Raw genomic sequence first — 24952 nt, 5'->3', positions numbered from 1 at the left:
TGTTTGCTCATTCTAATCTAATAAAAACACAAGGATTCATAAGTGACTGTACCCTAATGATAGCATTATTATGAATACTATATTCCATTACAGCTGCTGGCTCCCCTAATTCCCTACTGCCTACACACTGGTCCTTTAAACGTGGCAAATGCACTATGGAAATTCTAAAACTTAATGATATTTTCACAAAAGTAAACATCTCCACCAGTGGCACGGATGTTCTTATTTACATACTTTACTTTTTACTTTTAAACCGTGTGGCTAAAAACAAAAAGACCACAGAAGAGGAAGAGACACTTCCACATACTCTACAGGCCTGATTGGACCGGGGGGGGGGGGGGGGGGGGGGGGGGGGGGGGTCATTTAAGGAAAAGTAGTAGGTAAACTGAAAATAATCCTAAACACATGTCAGCGTAAGCACATCTGTGGGTGGGTATTCCCTTTACTTTCATTGCCTATTCTTGCTTTCTCTCTGAATAAGTACATAAACTAAAAGTGACGATTGGCCACCTCTGACACTAGAGCTCATCATGTTCATAAATATTATACTCCTTCGCACTGATCAGTCCGTCTCTGTCTTGGTCACTCTTGCGGAATATATCGGCCATGATCTTCTCATAGAACGGGTCGTCACGTGGCTTCCCGCTTCTTTCATACTCCAGCTTCAAATATTCTTTGACCTGAGAAGAGAGCAACATTTTATTGTTAAAAAATAAAATAGCAAAATGTCAAATACCTCATTAAATACGTAGTGTTGAAAGCAAGCCATTCAATACTCTTATGTTCTTTGTTTCAGTATTCTGGATAATTGTGGGCAAAGTCATAATTTGGATATTTTAATATAAATAATTAAAATTCTGACCCCAGATTCCCAGTGTCAAGCCAAAATGTTCATCTCTAAAATTGTGTTTCACTTTGTATTGATATTGTCATATTTGTCATTTGGCTAAAGCTGAGAAGCAGTTAGCTTACTGTAGCTAAACTAGCATACTGACTGAAAGCATTGATATGTGTGTGTGTGTGTGTGTATATATATATATATATATATATATATATATATATATATATACTTATGTGTATATATATAAAAAAGAAGCAAGGGGGAGCTGCTAAAATATATCAGCACCGGGGGCCAGGGTTACTCTAAGAGTAACAGGTGGTTAATAATAGGAATCACTACAGGACTTCAACATTTTACTATTTGGCTTTGTCTGTTTATGTGTGTTTTTTACATAACAAAATACTGTATGTGTCAGGTCTAAAATACATTTCTGACTTGTTGCTCCATTATGAACCACCCAAACCCCTCAGATATTGCAGGACAGGACTTCTCTGAACCCCCAGAGCCAAAAGTAAACATAACTGCAACAAACAGAATTTTTATTCTCCTGTTTAACTCATTCATTCTAGTTTAATTTGAAATCCAGTTAAATGTGTCTTTTATGTCTGAGTTACTTCAGTGTGATAGTTACCAGCTTGAAAAAATTAATTTACCTCAGTCTTAGTGAGAGTTTTGTCTTTATCAAGGTCTATCTGTCCAAAAGCCTCCATGCTGCGCGGGCCTCTGGACACAGAGTAGACCTCCACCTCAAAGACCACAGTAGCATTGGGCGGCACTGGACCTTTTTCATAAGGAAGAAAAAAAAATCAGACCATGTGCATTTACAATGATGTAACAATGATTCATAATTGTTTATTATTATTATCACTCTACCATGTAAGCTGAAATTGTGAATTTGGATTTCAAGGAGAAATAATTTACACTGAGTTTAGCTGATTAGCCAACAGTACATTTTCAGACTTTATGCTGACCTCAATAAAACAGTGGCTGGTCTAAAGACCCAGAAGAGGTTCAGTAAATTAGAGAATATTAGAGCAACATGCAATTAATATTAAGTATTTATTGAATAAGAACATGGACTGTCACTGCAGCTGAATTCTGACTCAGCAGCTCTTAGTCTTGCTTAAGTTTATATAGAATTAAAAGGCAAACAGTTGAAGGGCAACAAAAACATCCACACTCATTATTTCAACTATTTCTACCATAAAGTGAAACTAAGTGTTCATAGCGTAAATGCAACATCCCAGGCCAGGCAAAGCCATTATCAGTAAATACCATGATTGCTTACTGATTGCTTAAGTGTTGATATTCACTGCCTGGCCAAAAAAAAATCGCCACCTGGATTTAACTAAGCAAATAGGTAGGAGCCTCCTCTTGGATAATTACTGCATGGGTGATTATCTTTCAGCTGGCAACAAGTTATTTAACCCCAACTGTTGCAATGAGTAGCTTCTCATTTCTTAAACAACCATGTCTAAAGACACATCCTGTGGTTGTGGAAAAGATGTTGTTTAAGAAGGGTCAAATCATTGGCATGCATCAAGCAGAGAAAACATCTAAGGAGGTTGCAGAAACTACTAAAATTGGGTTAAGAACTGTCCAACGCATTATTAAAAACTAGAAGGATAGTGGGGAACCATCACATCAGGGTAAGAACAGAGCCAGATGAAGTGATGCACCCATCATGCCTAGTGCCTACTGTACAAGCCTGTGGGGGCAGTGCTATGATCTGGGGTTGCTGCAGTTGCTCAGGTCTAGGTTCAGCAACATTATGTGTCCAAAGAATGAGGTCAGCTGACTACCTGAATATACTGAATGACCAGGTTATTCCATCAATGGATTTTTTCTTCCCCGATGGCATGGGCATATTCCAAGATGACAATGCCAGGATTTATGGGGCTCAAATTGCGAAAGAGTGGTTCAGGGAGCATGAGACATTATTTTAACACATGGATTGGCCACCACAGAGTCCAGACCTTAACCCCATTGAGAATCTTTGGGATGTGCTGGAAAAGGCTTTGTCCAGTGGTCAGACTCTCATCAATATAAGATCTGCTGAAAAATTAATGCAACACTGGATGGAAATAAATGTTGTGATATTGCTGAAGCTTATAGAAACAAAGCCACAGCGAATGCGTGCTGTAATCAAAGCTAAAGGCGGACTAATGACTTTGGCGACTTTTTTTTTGGCCAGGCAGTGTATTTTATCAACACAGAAGCCATCAGTAACCAATCATGCTTATAGGAAAATGTAATAAATGATAAATCAGCTGTTAGTTCTGTTAATATGCTCTGAGGCATGCAAGAAAGAAAGGAAGTAGAGACCTTTAAACCTCAGTACATGCTTACAGTACATGCCATGGGGAGAGCAGCAAACACTGCGAAGGATTTGATGCTCATTTAGCTAAGTGCTGTAAAAGAAGACAAGACAGAATGAAGGCAGGTCTGAGTCGATGTAGCAATTTTAAGTTTGCATGGAGCTAAGTAATGAAAAGATGCTACTGAGCTGCATTGTGTAAAATATAAGCTCCAATGTTTTTGAGTTTGAACCACATTAGGGATTAAAAAAACGAATATTTCAGCCTCTGGTGCATCAGTGCTGGACATTATTGTGACTGTGCATGTGCAACTTTAAAGTCCCATAACTCAATTGAAGTGCAATGCTAAATAACAGGAGTACGGCTTCTATTTATCTTCTTTGTGGCAGATATCTTGAGGTGCGGGTTTGTGCATGCTGGCAGGGTTTACTAGGACACTTAATACAGCTGAGTCAACATTGCTTCTACCTGTGCTTTGTCTACAAAGTCATAATGTCTGCAGAGTAGATGATCTTTGTAAAAACTTTGTAAAAACAATGCTGTGGATTTTGGAAATTCAAGTTCACACTGGTGACTGCTAGATAAGTGTATATGCAGCTACATATATGAACAGGCTAAGTTAATCAATGGTTTGGTGAGCCTCATCAAGTATACAGTAGTTGAATCTTAAACCACATGAATGATATAGTAAGTGCCAAAATTGCAGTTTTGCTATTCCTGTGGGGAATATACTATGAACAAAAACTACTGCCTGTTGCCTTTACTTACCTTTGCCCTTTTCCCCAAATGCCAGGGCGGATGGAACCGTGATTTTTCGCTTCTCTCCAGGACACATACCCATCATCCCAATGTCAAGGCCCTTGATGACTTGTCCCACACCCAGCACAAACCACTGAGGGTGTCCATCTTTGTCTGAACGACTGAGACAGAAACAGTAAGCCATAATGCAATACTGCAAGCAACAGCGTCAGTCAGGGCACATGAGAGTTTGAAAGAATTTGAGAACATATTGAGAGATTTTCATCTGGTTACTTCATGAATCCAGGAGAGGATTACTGAAACAGGGCTACACTTCAAAATATTTAGTGTCTAGCCATTTAAAAATGTATTTAGGTATAAGCAGTACTTAAACTTATATAACTAATACAGAGCTAATGGTCACTAATATGAAGTAATAATATAAAGCATCATAATAACAGTAATAAAGCGCCAATTTTGCATTAATAAATTAAAATAGGCAATTAAATTGGCTTGTAATGATAATATTTAGAAACACTAACCTGCAATAAAACTGGGAACCACCTTTGGCGAGGTAGCCATCGTAGTGAGCGTTGATCAGATCTCCTTTTTTGCTATTTCGAGTGCACTCGTCGGGTTTAAATAAAACTTCGGTGATGACCTCGCCGTCCAGCTCATCTGGTGCGGCCCAAACAGAACCTAAAATGAGATGCGAAAAGACAAGAAGGCAAAGTGTGCAGTTTACAAACCTCCACATCATGCCGCTGTGCATTCGTGGCAACTTGTGAAAGTGACGTGTGAAGATAACAGACGACGTCAGAGGGGGCTGCTGCAAAGTTTGGGAGTTGCTCTGCCCAGAGTTTAGACTGTCAGGGAAAACAGCTCCACCTCTGTGACTGTCCACTGTTCGATTGGACCCATATCTATGTCTATGATTGGACCCACTGGACCGGAAGAGTCTGCTGGTATCGTATATGAAGGCAGGGGGCGACATCTACCTGAGCATTCTCTTCCCGATAGACCTCACTAAGGGCAACCATTCATAAAGATTATGGTACAAATGTAAATGCCGAATAACAAGTAGGTTTGTACTGCTGGTCTGTGCTTTGGCTTCTCACCACACACAACCTTATTCATAATTTTACAAAGTTACGACACTACAAAAGGCACGAAGGACAAAGAAGTACACGAGACAAAAAGAGCACAAATATTATCAAATATAAAGAGTAAGTCGTATGTTCTTGTAACTAAGTTTCAACTGCACTATGGCCTACTGAGACATATTCAGCCATTTAAACAAAGCAAAAATGTAAAATGTACTTTCTTATAGACTACTGCGGTGTTTTTCTTATTACGTTCTTACACTATTTTATTCACGTTTTACATTGTTTATTGACATCTAATGATTGTATGTGGGCCGTTGTTTGAATATTTGGCACTATTATTTTTTTCCCTGCAACAACTGTGTAATGACACTGTCATTAATTGGTCATATCCATAATGTTTATCAACAGTTGCTAGAAAAGTCATCGCGAACACGGCCAATAACCATACCGTCAAAAAAAAAAAAAAAAAAATCAGGGTTTGATAGATAGAACAACGCTCCAATAGTTGACTTGAGAGCATCATATATGCCGACCTGGTCTCATTCCCGCCAATAGGAGCGGGTGGGGGCGTGGACGTGCGGCTCTTTTTACTGTGACTCGGCGTCTGTGACTCATCGTCTCTCAGTCAATGCGGTTGGGGTCGTTTGTAACACAGTTGTTACCGGATATACTTGGAACCACGAGATTCTCTCTCATTGCCTGACAGGATTGAGATGTTCCATTTTAGGTTTTCGCCAGTGCTGAAGGAGTTGTTTGAAGCTAGCGTCAAGCGTCCTTTTCCCGGGTCTAGACAGAGGAGCTGGTTACCGACTCGCCAGTGCTGCTTCGGCGCTGCCTCCGTTGATGCCAGACCCGTATCTACTCAGTTGAAGGCTCTCCATGCCGCGGCTAACCGCCGGGCTCTCCGCGCCTCACCCGGCGCCGCCCCGTTCCGTTCGTACTGCGTGAAAACTGAAGGTGCTGCCGCGGTGCTGGACGAACAGTTGAAGAAAGATGGCACTGACAGCGAAGCGGCCAGTGACAAGTAGGTTTCAAATACTTTCTTGTGGAATGACCTGAATGTCCCTATGATAGGACGGTGCTGCTGGCGTTTATGGCAAGTCATGACGCATCAGGCGCGTGCGATGTAACGTTGGCCAACCGCCATGAACGCCGTGTTAAGCCCGCATTAAAAGCGCCCAGTAAGTAGCTAGCTTTACACCTTCTCCTAACATGTTTAGAAAACAATCTTCCCCAGAACACCAAACACGTCAGCCATTGTGGCATTTCTAGCAGAAGCTAACACAGCATATTTGTTCTTACCGGGAGCAGCCTCCGGTGGCGTCAGCGTGTATAAGTAGCTATAAAAATACACCGTCTTTAAATACCAGCTCCTCAAATGAACTCAAAGTTAATCTGGATTTTAGTTGGTTACTCTGACTTGTATGCGGTGACACGTTAGCTGTGTGTTCCTGTGGAGGTAACACGCAACGTGCTACTAGAGTTCTGAAAGTGAAACAGCATGGGGCCTATTATCATGTCAGACATGAAGTAGAGGATTAAAAAGAGTCTACATTCAACTTTTAGCGGAGTTAACCACTGATATTGTAGCTATAGTGGGAATGCAAACAAAGCATTGTATTAAATGGCCTCATTTTCATGCTGATGGTTGAAACAATGATCAGCTGCCTTGACAGGGATGAGTCTGCTGAACTGAACTGTGTGGCTTCTAGTGTTTTCTGCTGTGACCTTCCGTTCTGTCACAAGTAGCAGCAGGTCACAGCTGAAGGGCTTCTCCAGACTACTGACAGTGTCTGCTAACCTGATAGAAAGCGTTTGTGTTAGAATTTCTTAAAAAATGTTGAGCCACTACTGTATGTTGCAGTAGAGATGGGACCAAAGATTTCTTGCTATTTGAGTGACTACTTCTTGCCCAAAGTAAATGACATAATCTTTATGGTTATTACTATTCATTGATAATCACAGTCAATATTTATTTGCTATTTATAATCACAGAGAAAGTCAAAGGTACAAGATTGTACAGCAATAAATTAAATTAAAAACAAATTTGTTGTCACAACTACTGTTCGAACACCTTTTAAGAATACATATATTTTATAAAATAAAATCAGTTTATATTCAAAGTGATGGTAAGTTTTGGTAAGGAATACAGTTAAGTTATGGTACTGGATTAAGAAAATCATATTCATACATTTTTGTTTTATTAAGCTGTGAGGAGCTCTAAAGTTGAAGAGTAAGCATTACAGTAGAGCCAGTTTGTCACACATGCCACAGTAGTGATTTTGGAATAACCTGCCCAGATAAAAAGATGAAATCTATGTCATTATGATTTCTCAGATTTAAATTGAAACATTATGAGAATTGAGCATTAAATGCTTCCACTGAAAAAAGTTAATGGTAACACAATGTACAGCTTGGTTACTATTCCCCCCTTTCCCCGTTTGCTTAGAGAACAAGTTTTTTCAACCAAAATTGATGCAAAAGCAAGTTCCAGGGTGTTCCATGTATTCTCAGTAATAGCTGTTACTGGTTTCTCAAACATGTCACATTTACAGCAGCAAGGCCACCTAAAACATCTGTCCCAAGACAAGACTATTTCAGTTACTGATCTTGAGCACTTGTAGGACAAATTGATTCCTCAAATACCTAGTGTAGCCACTTTACTTTGGACCAAAGACTACTTTGTTACTGACCTTCAGGAAAAATTAGCTACAAGTAGGAATGCTGCTTCTGTCTGAAACTGCGGTGTACCTGTTGACGTTTTACAGGGTTGTACAAATGTCTGTGCATTGAGCGGGTGAGGGTGGTAACAGATTCTGTATGGCGGGTTAAACAAAGGAAGAATCTTCATCATTACATTAAGTGCAGTGTTTTCAAGATAATATAAAACCTACTGTTCTCATTAATTGGGAATCCTTCCTAGAATCCGGAATCATTTGGCCCTTGGGTCAGAAGCATTTATGCACATAGCGTCTATGTTGTGTTTACTGATTGCAGACAATGATTCACAACTTATACCACAAAAGGAAATGTGGTTAATGATTTATGTCCCATTCTATGTATTGTGAAACAGTGGGTTTCTGAAACTGGCAGGGTATATCAGGCAAATCACTACTCTAATTCCGTTTTTTTGAAAACTGCACACTGCAGGCTGTGGTATCTGCCTTCAGACTGGGCTGTAAGCTAGCTGTGAATTAAAGAAATAAAGACATTAGAAAGGGTTGCCAAGTAGATTTGATAGTAAAACACAACACTATCCTTACAGACATTATAGTACAGTAAGCGCTTCCTTGGGTCACTGCCAACTACCTTAAGCAATTGCTTAATTGCTAGATCAGTTACACATTTAGTAGACGGAGGTGGCTAAGATTAAGGTGTCAAAAACAGACAGACAGACTAATGGCTGTTGTGATGCACATGACGGAAACAAAAAGTGAGGTATGCTTGGTGCTGAGCTCTAAATTAGCTTAGTAAAACTAAACATGGCGCCAAGTCACTGATCCTGCCGAAGATATCAAGTCTCTCTCAGGCCTAATCAAACACATCTGAAGCATTTTTGAGTCCACGTGACACCTATGGTGTATACTGTTATTCATCAGTTGTGTGCTTATTCTTGATTTTTGAGCGTTTTTTCTTTTAATTGACAAAATGGTCAAGAGAGCCTCCTTTCATGATGTGCTATGATCCAATGAACTGAAAAGAAGAAAAGATGGTAAATACAAGCCCTGGTCTTTACATTGTAACCAGGAAACTCTGAAAGTGTTTTGCATACACCAATGAGCAGTCACTCAGTAGCTAATGTACTGAGCCATCAGCTCATGAGATGCAAACGTAAAATGCAGGCAGACCCGGTGTTTTAGACTGTATTCACACCTGATCTGTTTGCAGTTTAAAAAGACTGGTGCATTGGCCCATTTAGTTCAGTTCATGCCGGCTAAAGACAGCTGAGAATATCAAACCCACAAACGCATGAAATGGACAGACAGCACATGTTAATCAGCCATCTGTGGAAGAGTGGAACGTTTTGAATAGAACTATTTGGTGTCTGCTTGGTATATCTTTCAGGAGAAGAACTTTTTGTGTTTGGTGCAATTGACCCACAGACCCGACTACCTTATCATTTACCCTCAGGTTTTCTGCAGTCTATACATAAAATGCTGCCCGAAAACACACTTCAGAAATGCAAACACACCTTTCCCACTAAAGAGCATGTGTTGGCGGTTAATGAGCCATGTTTCAGTCAGCAAACACACATTAAAAGCCGTTACACTGGTTGTGTGTTAGGTTTTGCCTCAGTTTGGATGGATTCCCTTTACCTTAACAGGTCAGTCCTTCACTCATACACACGTCACAAGGAATGGTGGAGCATTTTTGCATATCACTTGCAGACACATCTTTGGACCAGTTTGCATGCTGCCTTGCAACTCTGTATTCCATCTGTTGGTTCTGCAGTTTAGAAGGCCTGTAGTAGTGACAGATGTCAGGTCAACAACTACCCCATGTAATTATTCATGCCTGACAGACAGCTTTCCAGTTGATCTTGGTTTGTTTGCACATGCTCAGTTGCAGTTACCTTGGCTTTATGTGGAGTGTTTACTCTGTGGGGAGCAGACGATCTGCCAAAAGAAGAGGAGATGAAAGCAGGGAGGGGGTGCAGAGTGAATCCTGGAATTTCAAATGATGATGTGGCCAGCTACTTTCTCACAGAGTTAAATCAGAGGCATTAAAGCTGTGCAATGTGAAGCACCTGTTATATAGGATTTTTCATGCAAATTTTAACATTTCAAGGTGGCATTGGATGGCATTGTAACTTATTTGGAGAATAAGCTGAAGAATTACTGCTGGGTATTAGTTGGCCATTTTAGGAACATATACCAGGGCAACAATAAAACATACGGTTTTCATGTTCAGCTTCCTAAAACTGCTTCTTTCACTTGTTGTTGGAAATTTAAAAATCAACCAGCGTTTCACTTGTATAGAAAACCAAGTTTCCAAAACTGTTCTATAGTGAACTGAGTGAGACCTTTCTGCTGTGTCATTACTGGCATGTGAATGCGCCACAATGTTGTCTTTATTAATCCAAGAGCCACAGAGGGCTGGGCAGGACTAAAGACAAGAGAATTCCTGGAATTTAGGTCTGATCGCAAAATACTCCAGACATCACCACCAAACCAAACATGTGGTGACACGCAGTATGAGGGCATGATTTTTTCCATATCAAAACATCAGATATACAGTACTAGTGACCAGTCACCAATCTGCATTCACTTGCGAGACTTTGCGTCAATCATTTTCTGTAATATAAATATATAACCTGGTCTATATCAGTTAATTGATGTCTACAGAATTGAATAATCTGATCCATTTCTATCCCAACACACATCAAGTTGATCTGGGTCGCGTTTGTCCGCATTCCTTAGGTAGTGAGTCACACTGAGTCACATTAAAGACCACCAGCACAACAGGCGTGCTCTTGCATCAGCAGAGTTTTGGATTAGTCATTCAGAAAACGGAATACACAAACGCTAATAGAAATTATCACCAGAAAAGGAAAAAACTCCGCAAGCGATGTCTCTTCATTTGTAATGACAGCCGTTTAAAATACTTGGTACTTGTTGACTAACTAAATAATAAATACATCTAAATAAGGTTTAACCAATGGAATGAAGAGTCCGAGCGCACTGATGCTGTCAAAATTGTCTTTTAAATTGACAAACATGGCATCATCAAATTAATCATTTGTCACCTGCTATTTTATTCATATTTTCTCCCCAAATAAGATGTAGTGGTGGTCCATTGGCATTTGGCATTGCAATATTACACAATGCTCATCAGGGCCAGTCTACTCTTTACTGTGGTTAAATGATCCCATTGTTGTGCCAGTTCAGCTTGGACTGCATCAGTATCTCCTGATTTACTGCTAACAAAAATAAGGTGACATCAGGTTGCACTGTCAACAGGAAGTTGTCCTTTATGTGTCATGAATCCTTTGATCAGTCCGTTGTACAAACAGACACACTCACCTCTCAGGCTAGTGCTTATGCTTGGATTGCCTATTTCTGGTATGTGTCACTGAAATCCCTTACTAATGTGATAAGACTGTATAAACAACTACAGATAAGCTCTGTTTACACTGGCAAGACAGGTGGAAATAGGCTATTGTGGTCACTGCTAAAGGGAAATCCTGCTGCATATCAACCAACTGTGGGACTGTATAGTTAATCTATTTCTTTATTTTATTTTCTGCTTTGTTGTTATTATATTCCAGAATCAACAATGATGATGTGTTTTTCTCCTCATGATATGATTTTAGCAAACTAATTACTCTGACTTAAGTCGAAATGCTTTGTCTTACACATGTTGTTTATTCTTTTTCCACCTTCTGTCCTAGGAGAAGAAATGCAGGAATTCTTCCCAGTTTGGAGGATTTGCTCTTCTACACAGTTGCAGAAGGTCAAGAGAAGATTCCCGCTCACAAATTTCTCACAGTAAGCCTTTCAGATTCAGTTCAGCTTGATGGTTTGTGCTAGCAATAATAGATGCACAAATATTTTCGGTAGTTGTCACCTATCACAGATCTGGGTGAGAACTAGCCTAGCTTGTTATGACACAAAGTTGTGTCTCAGCTTCATTGTTGACCACATGGTTTCTGTTCAGAGTTGTTCCTAAATATTCCTCAAGCTTAGTTTTATTATTAGGAACTTATCTATGTTGTTGCGTTCATTCTCTTATTTTAGGCTCTTAAAGCCACCGGGCTTCGTACTGGGGATCCCAGGCTGAAGGAATGCATGGAAACCTTGAAAGAAACTCTAAAGAACACTTCAGATGGTGTTACGCTGGACAGGCACCTTTTCAAGAAGTAAGGCTTGTCATGTCTTCTATTGGTGTTTTATCTCCCTTTATCGTAGTGGCACTTTTTTCCAGGAGCCTCTATTTGTGTGGTTATGTAGTCTTTTACTGATGTTCTTAGTGTGTTTATTAGTGGCAGCCAAACTAAGGCTATTTTCTAATACTGTAATGGCGCTTAAAAAAGAATGAAACTAAAAAAATAAATAAAAAATAGATGAAAGGAAACACAGTTTTTTCTAATTAATACTACATACTTGCTCCCTGATAACTGGAAAGTACTCTATATGAAACTAACAACTTGCTATCTTCTAATTACATGTTACTATTATATTTTACGCAAGTGTGACTGATATATTTTAAAAAAATAAGCTGACAAGTCAATGTCTCTTTAATGCCACAGACATGGTATTCAGTGTTTCTTGCAGTCTGTGAAAACTGCAGTTCATCACTGTATCGATTAATGTTGGATCATAAAATAAGAATATGATCAAATTGTTGCTTTTTCATCGAATGCTTTTACTAACATTCACAGAAGTTTGTCAGACTTCAGGGTTTTGCAAACTTGGTTGACAAACTTGGTTTTGCATGCAGTCACAATATTTTAGCATGCTATTTGTGGTTTACTCATCAGGTGTGTCCAGAGCAACATTGTCCTGCTCACGCAGGCCTTCCGCAAGAAGTTCGTCATCCCAGATTTCCAGTCCTTCACCTCCCATATTGATGAGCTGTATGAGAGTGCCAAAAAGCTCACTGGAGGACAGGTGTGTCAGGTGTTGATCAATCTTTGATTACAAATCAACAAAAGAAGCCAGCTTTAATCCTGAACTGAAATTATCATCATGCACTTGAAGGAAAAAGTCCATCCTTGAACATTTTAAAAGAATCATTATTGTATTCCCAGCAGCGGTGAGTGAGCAGCTGCTTTCACACGTGCGTGTCAGATTCTCTTTGGTAGCACCTTTCTGTTTGTTAAGTTTTCTCTTTGACACTAGCTACAAAATGGCCAGAAAGAGCAACAAAATCATAAAAAAGAGAACTAATAAAAATGGTGGATTATATGAACATGTCAGTGAAACTCATTTACTCTGACAGAATACATTAGCCCCTAGCTCCAGTTCATACCAATCTCCACCCAGTCTTGTCTATACTGGACCAATCACAAATATGATTATGGGGTGTGCTTGAAACAATCCTCTTGTTAAACCCGCCCCATAGAGGAGCAGGGTTAAGGCACTTTGACTTTGTTTTAAATATTTAGTCAAGTGACGAAGAACTCCTTGCATTTTCAAAAACACCATCTCATTTAATTTCTCCAGGGTTTTACATTCTTCCATTGCTCAGTGCCACATTATGTGTCATTGCTCTAAGTGGTTGTAGGTCTGTCCAGTAGCATTCAGTGTGTTTTATCTGTGCTTATTAGTGGCACCAGAATAATAAACAGATGTTTCCGAAAAATTCACATTTGCACATTTGTCTGGTGATACCAGGCTACAACTTTGCATCACCCAATGAAAAGGCTAGTTATTTACTTCATTTTATTTGTTCACAGATCATTCGATCATCTTTCAAAATTTGTATATGTTAACCAGTAGACAGCAGGCAACTACTGTCTGTCTGTATTATGGTCCTGATGAAATCTTGGATATTTTATGACCACATAGTTGACAAAATGGCAGCACCTCCATTGTGTGACCAACTGCATACATTAAATTACATGGCTAGCATTTTAAGATGTGTCACCTTTCAAGTGTCTTGCTGTTGTGTATGTTCAGTGGCATGTGGCTTTCCATTGAAGCCTGAACCACAGCAGTGTAAGGTGAACCACTGCTACGCTGACATTATTTCACATACCTAACCTTTCTTCCAGGTTGCTGACTATATTCCTCAACTTGCCAAATTCAGCTCTGACCTGTGGGCAGTCTCTCTGTGTACAGTTGATGGACAGAGGTAAGACACATTCAAAAGTAGGACATAATAATTAAAGGCATGGTGTGATGCTTTTAAATGTCTTGCTGTTTCTCAGTTAGTAGTTTTCTGCTGTGAGCATTCCTGTGTGAGGTCACTGTTTTGCCTCAAGTTGTTTAAATAATTACAGAATGGCATCCTGTGGTTTCAGTGAAGGATGTTAACATGACAGTGTTTATGTACTTTAACAGGAGCAACTGGACACATTCATCTTTAGTTTAAATACTTACTTTTCAAACTGTTTAATAGTCTAGATTTGATATAACATGTTCTGAAGTGTCACATGATTAATGCCAGTTCTATGCTTATATCCTCCTTGGAATATCTTTAATTAAATCTAGTGTTTGTGAAGCTTAGACTGTTTTTTAAAATGTGTTTCAGAGAAGTATTTATTTAGCATTATGGTTTCATTTATTGGAGGGCATCATTTACAGGTGTAACATGTATAAACAACATGTAGCGTAACGTGTCAGCCGGTGTTATGGTCAACCTGTTCTTTGACAGGTAGTTGTAAAATTCTAAGTATGTCTGTGGAACAAAAGGTAACCATAGTTCTGTCATAATGCTGCAATGCTCTGTTACATGTATTTCTCCTGAATCCAGTCACTTAATTTTATGGATAAGTAACAATAACTTAATAACCAATGCTTATATTCTTCATGTCCTCAGTTTGTAATTTTGAATGATTCTGATCATTTAAATTGCAGATTTGCCTGCATAGATAACATGCTCTCTTTTGTTCTTTTGTAGACACACTGTAGGAGACACTAAGGTCCCCTTCTGTCTGCAGTCTTGTGTCAAGCCTCTGAAGTATGCCGTTGCTGTTCATGACTATGGCACAGAGTATGTGCACAGTTTCATTGGGAAGGAGCCCAGTGGTCTCCGCTTTAATAAGCTCTTCCTGGATGAAGATGGTGAGATTTTAGAGTTTTCTTTGTTTATGTTCTTGCATTTTTGACATTCCAGCCCAAATTGCCCTCCACAGAACAAGGCAGTGTAATCCTGAAATGAGTTTGATAATTGAGTGTACCATGCGGTGCCAACAGAAGCCCACAGCTGTGTTAAAAAAGTTGGTGTTTCCTATTTGTGCAGAATAACATTGTTGGAATTTCATCATCGAGCACAATAGAGCAATTGAGTATAACTGTGTAACTGCATGTGCAAACCGCTAGTGGTGATAACTGATTTCGGTTTGTGTTCTGTAAAAAATGCGACTCGGTTTTTTAATCTAAATCGTGAAATAAGTACAGAGCTTATAAAAGTGTTTTCTCCACTATATTCTTTGCATTTTTCTCATAGACTATTAATGCTACATTCCACCATGACCTCAGTGATGACTGGTGGGACAGTCTGTCACAGTTTCCCATCAGCTCTAATCAAACATCTAACTCTAGCATCAGGGAGAGAAAAAATGAGGGCTGCAACTGAGCTGCCCAGTGAATGACGCTTTGTAGAAAGTTTGTTTTTGTGAATGCAGACACAGTTGTGATATGAATGGCTCCCAAATCATGAGATATTTGAACATCAGTAGCTGTCATAGTCAAAGTAGTGGCTGGGCTGACAGAGGAAATGCCACAATCCCTAAGCTGGTGCTGAAATTGTAGACGTCTTGTCGTCATATCCTCCATGTGAGTTTTTCCCATCTTCTGCCAGCTTAGTCACGGGTTGTACTGTTGTGTAAGAGGATCACACACCAGTAAGAAAATGTAGGTGATGTAAGTGCTAATCTGAAATTCTCTTAGGTGATGGAAGAACAGTTCCTCTGTCATTATGGAGTTTATACAGCTTTGCTGCAGCTAAAGGGAACAGGAAGTACTGTCATTTCTAGGAAGAACATAGGGATTGAAAGAGGAAGCCAAATGTGTATCTGTGTATCGTTTCTGACCTTGGTGCCTTTTTGTGAACACAGGTAACCATCCAGCCCCATACCTCCACACTTGCTGGAAACATGATACTCCTGCCTAGATAGGCTGTAATCATTTCTTTCATTTCGATATGCACACGGTCCCACCAGTATTAGTAACATAGCCATGAGTTAGCTTTGGAGTGAGAAGTGTCACTTTAGGTTCAGAGCCCCCTCCTCAGTGATTTTGTTTTCTGTGGTAGCCCCTATACATTTCCACTTCTCTAGCCTAGAAGTATGTGTCACGTTTTAATCACAATTTATCCTATATTTTTTATAATATGTAACATACATTATAAAATGTATATATATAATATACATATATTTTATGTAATTTTTTGTTTTAATCATCATTATTACATCTGTTTCTGCCTTACCATACAGATATTGTGATATGTTGGTAATGCTAGAGTAACTTTTACTAGCTTAAAAGTCAGTGTGTGTTAAGCTAACTTTCCTCCAGTCGAATGTTTGCTTTATTCACATAGGGCCAGAAGCGGGCAGCTTAATTACATGGTCATTTTCTTCTTGTTTACATACATCAGTTTTCAGAGTAAATGGAGATCACCTCTGAGAGCTAGTGGTGTGTCAAGTCCTCAGTTTTCTCTATGATACTCTATACCATGCTAACTGAACTCTTGTTGTTTTTCAGATAAGCCCCACAACCCCATGGTGAATGCAGGTGCTATTGTTTGTACTTCACTGATAAAGGTAAGCAGCCACACTGTTTTGTCTTAAGTGTGTTTTTACGTCCTGTCTGTGTGTCATTTCCTCTGAGCTACTTAATCAAGAAGATAAGATGAAGGTTAACATACATATTGGTAGGAGATAAGACTTAACTACTATTGTTTGAACACAACTAAATCCATTCAGGAAGACGCGTAATTATGCTGTATTAAGAACTCAACACCTTCTCCACGTATCTTAAGTCATTTTCAGAACTTCTTAATGGTTTTGCAGTATTGATTATGCAGAGTATCTGTTGTGTCAATATTGTTATGACTCTTGACTCAGCTTGGAGTATTTCTAGGTCACCACCTTAATCTAGTGTAGTGTGCCTTGTTGTGGTGATTAAGACTTGTTCTAATCCTTCCTGAAGGGCACTTAGCCGCCCCAGCACACATGCTGTCATTGTCCCAACTGAAAATAACCTGCACACAGAGCTAGTCAAATGCAGGTGCACCCAAACCAGCAACAGTGTGTTAATGATGAAGTCAGGTAAGCGCTCGGGTCATAATAGACACCAGAGATTAGCATCTCCTTATTGGAATTTACTGGAAGAGACAGATAACATTTTTCTAGTGAGAGAAATGAATTGGCCATCATCCAACAAACCAGTTGCATCTCACAGACTCCCCAATAACAAAGGAGAGATTAAACCTGGTTAAAATGCCTGCATTGTTGACGGCCTTTCACAATGCCAGTGTTTGCAGATTTGTCAATACGTCCAGCTGTTAATGATTGTTCTGAAGTTAATTTTTATCCCTGCTGAGCTCTCTTAACTTAATTAGTGCTAGCAGTGAATTATTAGCACACACATAATTACACAAGAGCAGATACTGTGTTCCAGTTCTGTTTTCACAGCAGTTTCATGCTTTGTAATGTCTTAACTGTTTATTTCAACAAAAATGATGAACTTCAAGGACACGTATTTACTACTTTTTCCAGAGGTGACCTTTGTTAATCCCAGTTTTTGTCTCAAGCTCTTGTGTTTTGAACAGTATGTTTGACTAATGACGTGCTACATCTTTGCTGTATTCACATTGCTGTTGTTTGAAACAATAACCTCTTGGAGGTGTGATTTTTAGTTTTAATTGACTTCAGAAGAGGTAATCTAGAGAGGGAAGAACTTCATACAGTCATTTAATGTTAGATGGTGCCAAAATCATCTAACTTAACTATGCAATGTATGAAGAGGCATGCTGAAGCATGTGGCCTGTTTGATCTTGTTTCAGTTTTGGACCTCTTGTTGAGTAAACAACCATGATTGTGTCTTTTGAGTGTCCACACGTTGTTTAAATCCCATCCCTCTTTTCAGTTTGTTTTGCCTGTTTTATTTCATTGTCACCTTGGAAATGTAATCCTATTTAAAATAATTATACATTTCCTCATATTTTTGATCAGATGGCTTTAGTTGACATTTAGCAGTCACCTGCTTTGCAAAGCTTATATGCAGAGCCACTTGCTTAACCTATTAAAACACAGCAAGAGCACAGATTCATATATTGCTTTTTTATTGTGCATTTAATACAGAGATGACACAGTCCAGGATTTAGATTTACAATTGGTTAGGAAGTAGATTATGTGACCCAACAGCTGTCAAACAAAAGTAGAAATATAGTGTAAATAGCATACTGCTAACATACACTTAAATGATCACAGAAATCAACAGTAATGAGTTTGGATTCTTAAAATGAATAGTTCAACTTTTTGGGAATTGCACAATTGCGTTCTCTCAGAAGGAAAGATGATAAGATCAATATCTTTCTCATGACAATGTGATAAAGTTGCTGTTTTTTCCATGGCAACGGCAGGAAAGGGACAGCCGTCAAGGGGTGCGGACAAGGGGTGAGGTCTTGGAATCTTAGCCCATTATCTTTTTATTCCTGAAATCTTGAACTATTCTTTAAACATTGCTCATTGTTGGTGTAAGCAGATTAATTCCTGTCTCAGACAAACCAGAAGATCTGCATTTTTAAGTCATGTGCTTAAAGAAATCTGCCAGTGTCATTCTCTTAGATGCCATGTAATAAGGTAAAGTCCTTCCTTCACATTTAGGAGCCTTATAAAAGTTGTACTGCTAAAGAATTCTAGTGAGAATTGTTTCACAATTGTGAAATATCTTTCATAGTAATTTATTATGGAGACTGTGAGACAGCATACTCTTCCATCAGCAAACATGTTAAACTGCCAATTAAGCCCAGGAATGATTGAAAGACATCACCCCTCATTTGTTGAGCAGATAATGAGTGTCTGTGTCCATATCAGCTCACCGTTGTCACCAGTGTCTATAATGTGTTACTTTAATTTTTTTGAAGTGAAGCACAAATGTCAAGCCGTTGGTCGGGCTTCACAGTAGGCTTTTAACCTCGGTGGGAGAACTTTGGGGTGGTTGCCCTGGCAGTATGCCCCAAACTGTTGTTACATGGTGCTTGAAGGCTACATGTTGTTGCTGTTTTTGTATGTTGCATATTTTCCAGACTTAGGAACTGTGGGAAATAATGACTGCTGCTGCAGGTCAAATGACGTTGGTAATTTTTTCTTCCTTTTCCATATCTATCTCCTTACTCTCTCCCAATCTCCCGATCCCCCCTCTTCTCTCTTTCTGCTCCAATCAGCTCTGTAGAAACCCCGTTTAGTGACTCTTTAACACCTGCATTTGTCACTTATTATTTTTGTGTAAAACTTAAAAAAAGTACCCTCAGTCACACATGAATCAATACATGTAAAGATACATACTCATCTAAAACATAACGAGTTGAGTGTTTTTGAATTTAAAACAAACAGCACTTTAAATGTGCATGTGTGTCCATTTTTCTTTTGCTGTGTTTTCTTTGCTGGACAAGGCTGCCTTAATGTGATTTGATAAATATTTATTCCCAGAAGAAGGCCATTTCTCCCTTTCTGCCCTTCTCCCATCCCTCTGTTTATGCTGACAGACTCTCTGCACAGATGGCCTACAGTAGATACACATTCTTAAACATACACACAACTGTACCTGTATTATCCTAACCCATAGTATAAACATGCATCATGCACTCATATCTCTGTGCATTCCATAACTTATGTATAAATATGCATACAACTAGGGCTGAAACAGTCATTTTTCAGTCAACTTTTTTTTTTTTTTTTTTGACAATTTAGACTTGAAGTAATACTGAATCCACATTTGCAAACAGTGAGGTTACTTAGTGAGATGTAATTTAATAATATAATTTTTAGCTAAATTCTGGCAATGTACACATCTACTAAATCTCCCATTAACTTTGAATACTTCCCTTTATGTAACCTGTTCACACACCGCTAGTATTAATATTTTGTGTCTACTTGCATACCTTGCCCATTTGATTTTTACATTCTGTTTCTTATAAAATCTATACACGACAGCTAATTTTAACATTTTAATTTGTCAGCTGTGTCATTTATCATTTTATTATCTTTTATGATGCTGTGCTTGTCCTCTGCAACATCTCCTTGTGAATAAACTGTACTAACTGCTAATTCCTCTGTTCTCTCTGCAGCAAGGTGCAGGTAACGCAGAAAAATTTGATTATGTAAGTATTAGTCAGACTCAGTGTCAGACTGACTCTCAGACTGGTATTCAGACTTAACATGTTCTTTGTCAATGAGTAAATCTTCTGTCTCTGAATCAAATCAAGTTTAGTAGTTGTTTTTCATTTCCTTATTGTGGTTACACTAAAAATGTGATACGAAGTACAAAAAAAGGAAAGCAAAAAACAAGACACTTTTTTTGTCTATGCAGTTGATGTACACTGCTTGTCCCATAATGTGTCACTAAAGACTGCCAACAATTATGACTAGTTTTCTGTTTGAAATTTAATTGGCAATGGCACTCTAAAATGTTAATTAAGCTGAATTGTACGACAGCTGCTACAGAATACATATTGTTTGCAGTTGTGTGTATTATATGTTCAGTTTGTTTGGAATTGGGACACATATATTGTAAACGTAGAAAGAAACGCCAGATAGCCCCCTGACCATTCATTTTGCAGAATTTAACCTCTTGCCATGAAATGAATGAACCACTGCGAATTATTGTGTCACTCTTGACTCTTCTACTGCTTTCTCTCCAGGTCATGAGCTTTCTGAAAAACCTGGCAGGAAATGAATATGTGGGTTTCAGCAATGCCACGTAAGTCCCTCTAAGTCACAGGTGTCAAACTTCTTAAAAAAATTCGTTTTTGTTTTTTTTGTTTTTTTTAAGGATCGTTTATTACATGTAAACCTTCTCATAGTTTATTTGGTCTTCTTTGCACTAAAACAAAAAAATCAGGAGTTGTCCTTACTTATAGGTTATTATGCTATTATGTTACTGGTCCGGCCCGCTTGAGATCAAATTGGGCTGTATGTGGCCCCCAAACTAAAATGAGTTTGACACCCCTGCTCTTTGTCGTGTGTTCTGCTTTTCTATAACTCTTAACTTGCTATGCCTTTACATTTGATTCATTTATCAATGAATGCTCTAGGTGATGTGGCACATGTACCAATCAGAGTATAATTAAGATTTTAGTTGTCCCATACTAACAGATAGCAGCAAAGTTAAGACTGGAAGGTGTACTTGTAGTACGTCAGTTAAAAACAGTCTCTACACACCCACATATTTGTCAGTTTAGGTAAGGCCAAAGCAGACAGACAGCATAAACAGTTTCTCTGCTAAGTTTAAGAGAGTTTATGTAGAGAAGATAAGGCCTTGCATGAAAATTTACCTCAGTTAATGTAAAGTTTGTGTGTCACTTTGGTCAGAACAGATATTTGCTATTATGATAACCCATATATGGTGACTCATTGCTGGTCAACGATAGGATACAGGGAAGACTTGTGAAAGGTTTACTATTACATGGCAAACTCTCTTAATTGAACTAGCAAGCTGGTGAAGATTCCGGACACTTTTATTACCCACATGTAATTTGTAACAAATTTTACTGAGGCTGAGGACTGGAATTAGCATCTGTGTTGTAAAGGTATTTTGCATGATTTATGACAGCACCACATGTTTTCTAAGAAAACACCAAGCACTGCGGCTCATGTTGTATCATCACATGACAGCTTGAGATAGCATGAGAGCTCTGGTTGTGCTGTACACGTGAGGGGTGGGGTGGTGGAATTCCAACATAAAAGTGCCAACACACACTCACACAGTGCAAACATTTCCTTCCTTTATGTAATGGGAGTGCTCTGCTCTTTGTGTGACAGATTCCAGTCGGAGCGTGAGTCAGGAGACAGGAACTTTGCCATCGGCTACTACCTGAAAGAGAAAAAGGTTTGACCTTGGATTAGTCATTCAGCATTGTCAACTTTGCTTTGTACCTTCTTTATTTATGATTCGCTGACATTAAATCCTGGAAAGGACACAAAAATTAAGCTGAAAGTCCATCAAATCCAACTTTAATGTCCATCCTTATTTTAGAAAAAAGTAAAATTTCTGCCATTTTGTCAGTGTTTGTCTGGCTCCAGAGCATTTCAGATTTTCTATGGATTACAACTGGTGCATTGTTAACTCCACCTTTAACTGTGACTATTTTGCTTATTAATCAATATCAAAACTTGAAAATTAGGATTCTGGTACGGAATGCTGTTGTTCAGTACACGTAGTGGCTGAAGTACTGTCTACTAAATTATAGTAATGTTCTCTACTGCCCAACTTCTCCACTATTACGTAAAGCAGCTAAATCCTGTTTATTGCATATTTATATTCACCGTTCTCTGTCGAATGGTCTTGTCTACACACAGGAAGAAACATTCATCTCATGATAATCCTGTGAAAAATGTTCACATCCCTCCTCACATTATAAATCTATTTAATCTATTCTACTAAATTGTTCAGTACTGTACATGCAACAACACAAGACAACAGCTAATAAATGTTTATGTTTATCTGTGGTTCTTCTTCAGTGCTTCCCAGAGGGGACAGACATGACATCTGTACTGGATTTCTACTTTCAAGTGAGTCAAACAGATGTATTTCTGCATTTATACATTTTTAATGACAGTATGACAGTACATTTTCCTGCTTTATTGCTTCTCTCCCTCTGTTATTAATTGAATATCAGTGCCCTGGCTAGATCCAGTACATTCTTCTCTGCCAGTGTTAGCTACAAATCAGTTTCTTTGCAAAATCAAACCTCCTTTTTTTGTCATGTAGACCTCCCTCCATACTACAATATCTTCTTTACTAAATAGAGATGATACTCACGGTCTGGACAACTGCATATTGAAACATTGTTATGCACTTGATACATCAGAATGTTAAATTTAGCCTCTCTTAAAGTATTCTAAAATATATATCACCCATTTGGTGTTTTGATGATAGTGTTGATTGTAGTCCAAAATCTGCCAATAGGTCAGTAGTTGTTGAGTTAGATTTAACTCTGGTGACCATGAAGACTGTAGCATATGGTTGGCATCATTTTCATCAAACCATTTACTGAGAGTGTAGGAAGCAGCATTTTTCATTTATTTTTCTACCCCCACCTCCTCTGTACACATTTTCTTCTTATGTCACACTTTCAAGTCACCTGTTTTCTCATCTCCACAACTCCATTTTATGTTACCAAGACATACACTGCAGAAAAATAATGAAAGATTAGTCATACAAATTGTCCTCTATATGCACCTCTAGCTATGCTCCATTGAGGTAACCTGTGAGAGTGCCAGTGTCATGGCGGCCACCCTGGCCAACGGTGGCATTTGCCCAATCACAGGCGAGCGCGTGCTGAGCCCAGAGGCGGTGAGGAACACCCTGAGTCTGATGCATTCCTGCGGCATGTATGACTTCTCGGGACAGTTTGCTTTCCATGTAAGTATAGTGCACGCTTGTAAAAGAAGGCAAAAATGAGCCGGAGAGAAGGTTATAGTCACAAGACCTGCAATAGCCTTAATATGCATTTTTTTATCATTATACTTAAAGCTTGGAGTAGTTTAAAATTATGCAAAGTACACAGATAATACACCGTACGCAGTCCTGATAGCTAAATTACTGCAGGCTTAGAAGTGACAGGTGCAAATTATTCTAATCATTGGCACGTTCTTCCCCTCAGATGCAGGTTTTTCATGTCGGCTGAAAGTTGCTCCTGTTATTGCAGTGAATTCCATGGATACACTGTTTAATTTAACCAACAAAAAAAAACAAAAAAAACAAAAAAACATTTGAGTGTGATTGTATGTGTGAAGATCTGGTTTAGCCGGTCTTTAGACCAACGGTCTTTAAAGATACATTCAGAATGATATCTATAAATTGTTGGATACTACACTGAAAGTTGCTCCTGTTATTGCAATGAATTCCATGGTTACACTGTTGACTGCATTTTTTCTAGTAAAGCCCTGAATTACATGTAAACAGTTTCATTTGGATTGAAATTAGTATAGTGGGATATTAGATGAAGCCCTGGCCAAAATGTAACAAAAGAACCTCCACTGAGGATTATCTAGTCATATTCAGAGGTATTAAACATAATTCTTTATCACTTTAACTAAGATGAAAATAATCTTTAGATACTGCTGATACAGTGTGTTCACTGTGGAGGTTTGTGAAGGCAGAACGCCTATATGAGCTGAGGTGTTTTTTAGTATAGAAGGACACATTTTAATGAGACAGTTGATGGCAAAAGGATTGCAGACAACACAAGCAACAATGTGAAATGTTTTTTAATCAATTAAAAATGAAGGTCTGGTACACAATATTAGCCTCTTACATGGGATACTACAAGTGAACTAGAGTGAATGCAATGTCCCATTATTGTGACATTTCTAACAATGGTAATATAAAACAGATTCCTGTAACTGCTGAATTATTGAAGCTCTGTGTTCTTTGTTGACTTTCCGTGCCATTCTTCTTCTGCACAGCTTATCTTCTGTTATGTAACTGGTCTCTTGTCCCTGTTGTAGGTTGGTCTGCCAGCCAAGTCTGGAGTAGCAGGGGGGATCCTGCTGGTTGTCCCTAATGTGATGGGTATTATGTGCTGGTCGCCTCCGCTAGACAAGCTGGGCAACTCAGTCAGAGGAATACAGTTCTGCACGGTATGTGTTGTCCCAAAACAGAAACCTTCATCACCACAGCATGCATTTGCAAATGATAAATACTCTGACATGTAACAACAAATAGCTCCATCAGCAGTTTTATATGTTTATACACCAGTGGTGACAAAAATTCAGCCGCATGAAAGTTCTTAAAATGTATGTTTGTATTGTTTTGACCAGAGATGAAGAAGGATGAGGAGAAAGGTGCTTTGGACTTGAATTATATAGTCACATAGGGCATTTGGTGTCAGTGTTATTTTTGATATAACTGATAGAAATAGTCCCCCAAATGGTATGTGTACCACACAAACGCCTCCTGTGGAAAAAAATCAGTAATCAGCATTATCTATAACATGAATAGGGCCGGGTTTTGTAAAGCGTCTTGAGACGATTTGTATTGAAATTGACACTATATAAATAAAATTGAACTGAAAAAAAATTGAAATTGAAATTAAATGGACCTGTTTAATAACAA

General features: G+C 38.7%; 2 protein-coding genes across 3 annotated transcripts in view; one reads left to right on the top strand and one right to left on the bottom strand.

Moving 5' to 3' along the window:
* Nucleotides 1–350: 350 nt before the first annotated feature.
* On the bottom strand, nt 351–5252 carry LOC311487932 (peptidyl-prolyl cis-trans isomerase FKBP7-like). Its single transcript, XM_084544369.1, has 4 exons — nt 4440–5252; nt 3928–4079; nt 1495–1622; nt 351–680 (listed from the first exon to the last, which is right to left on the bottom strand). The coding sequence occupies exons 1-4, from the start codon at nt 4889–4891 to the stop codon at nt 519–521; spliced, it is 894 nt and encodes a 297-aa protein (XP_084400495.1). The 5' UTR covers nt 4892–5252; the 3' UTR covers nt 351–518.
* Nucleotides 5253–5628: 376 nt separating this feature from the next.
* Nucleotides 5629–24952, top strand: part of glsb (glutaminase b) — a 32844-nt gene continuing 13520 nt past the window's right edge. For both annotated transcript variants that reach the window (XM_084544187.1, XM_084544188.1), the window contains exons 1-13: nt 5629–6027; nt 11395–11491; nt 11741–11862; nt 12484–12613; nt 13720–13799; nt 14568–14731; nt 16373–16431; nt 19962–19994; nt 20535–20593; nt 21655–21721; nt 22354–22404; nt 23081–23257; nt 24346–24477. In XM_084544187.1, coding sequence (XP_084400313.1) covers nt 5717–6027; nt 11395–11491; nt 11741–11862; nt 12484–12613; nt 13720–13799; nt 14568–14731; nt 16373–16431; nt 19962–19994; nt 20535–20593; nt 21655–21721; nt 22354–22404; nt 23081–23257; nt 24346–24477 — 1482 coding nt within the window. In that variant the 5' untranslated portion in view covers nt 5629–5716. The remainder of the gene's footprint in view (nt 6028–11394; nt 11492–11740; nt 11863–12483; nt 12614–13719; nt 13800–14567; nt 14732–16372; nt 16432–19961; nt 19995–20534; nt 20594–21654; nt 21722–22353; nt 22405–23080; nt 23258–24345; nt 24478–24952) is intronic.

The sequence above is a fragment of the Chelon labrosus genome (assembly GCF_963514085.1).
Source record: "Chelon labrosus genome assembly, chromosome: 5".
NCBI classification, from domain to species: domain Eukaryota; kingdom Metazoa; phylum Chordata; class Actinopteri; order Mugiliformes; family Mugilidae; genus Chelon; species Chelon labrosus.
Note: the sequence above shows the minus strand (reverse complement) of the source record. Positions and strands in the feature narration are given on the sequence as shown.

Bases quoted from the DNA above. Each gene is read 5' to 3' on its own strand.
- LOC311487932 (XM_084544369.1), bottom strand. From the start codon at position 4,891: ATGTCGCCCCCTGCCTTCATATACGATACCAGCAGACTCTTCCGGTCC. The intron at 4,080-4,439 runs GTTAGTGTTTCT...TTTCTGTCTCAG, and splicing joins GGTTCCCAGTTTTATTGCAG to TCGTTCAGACAAAGATGGAC. The intron at 1,623-3,927 runs GTAAGTAAAGGC...CTTATGAAAAAG, and splicing joins ATTTGGGGAAAAGGGCAAAG to GTCCAGTGCCGCCCAATGCT.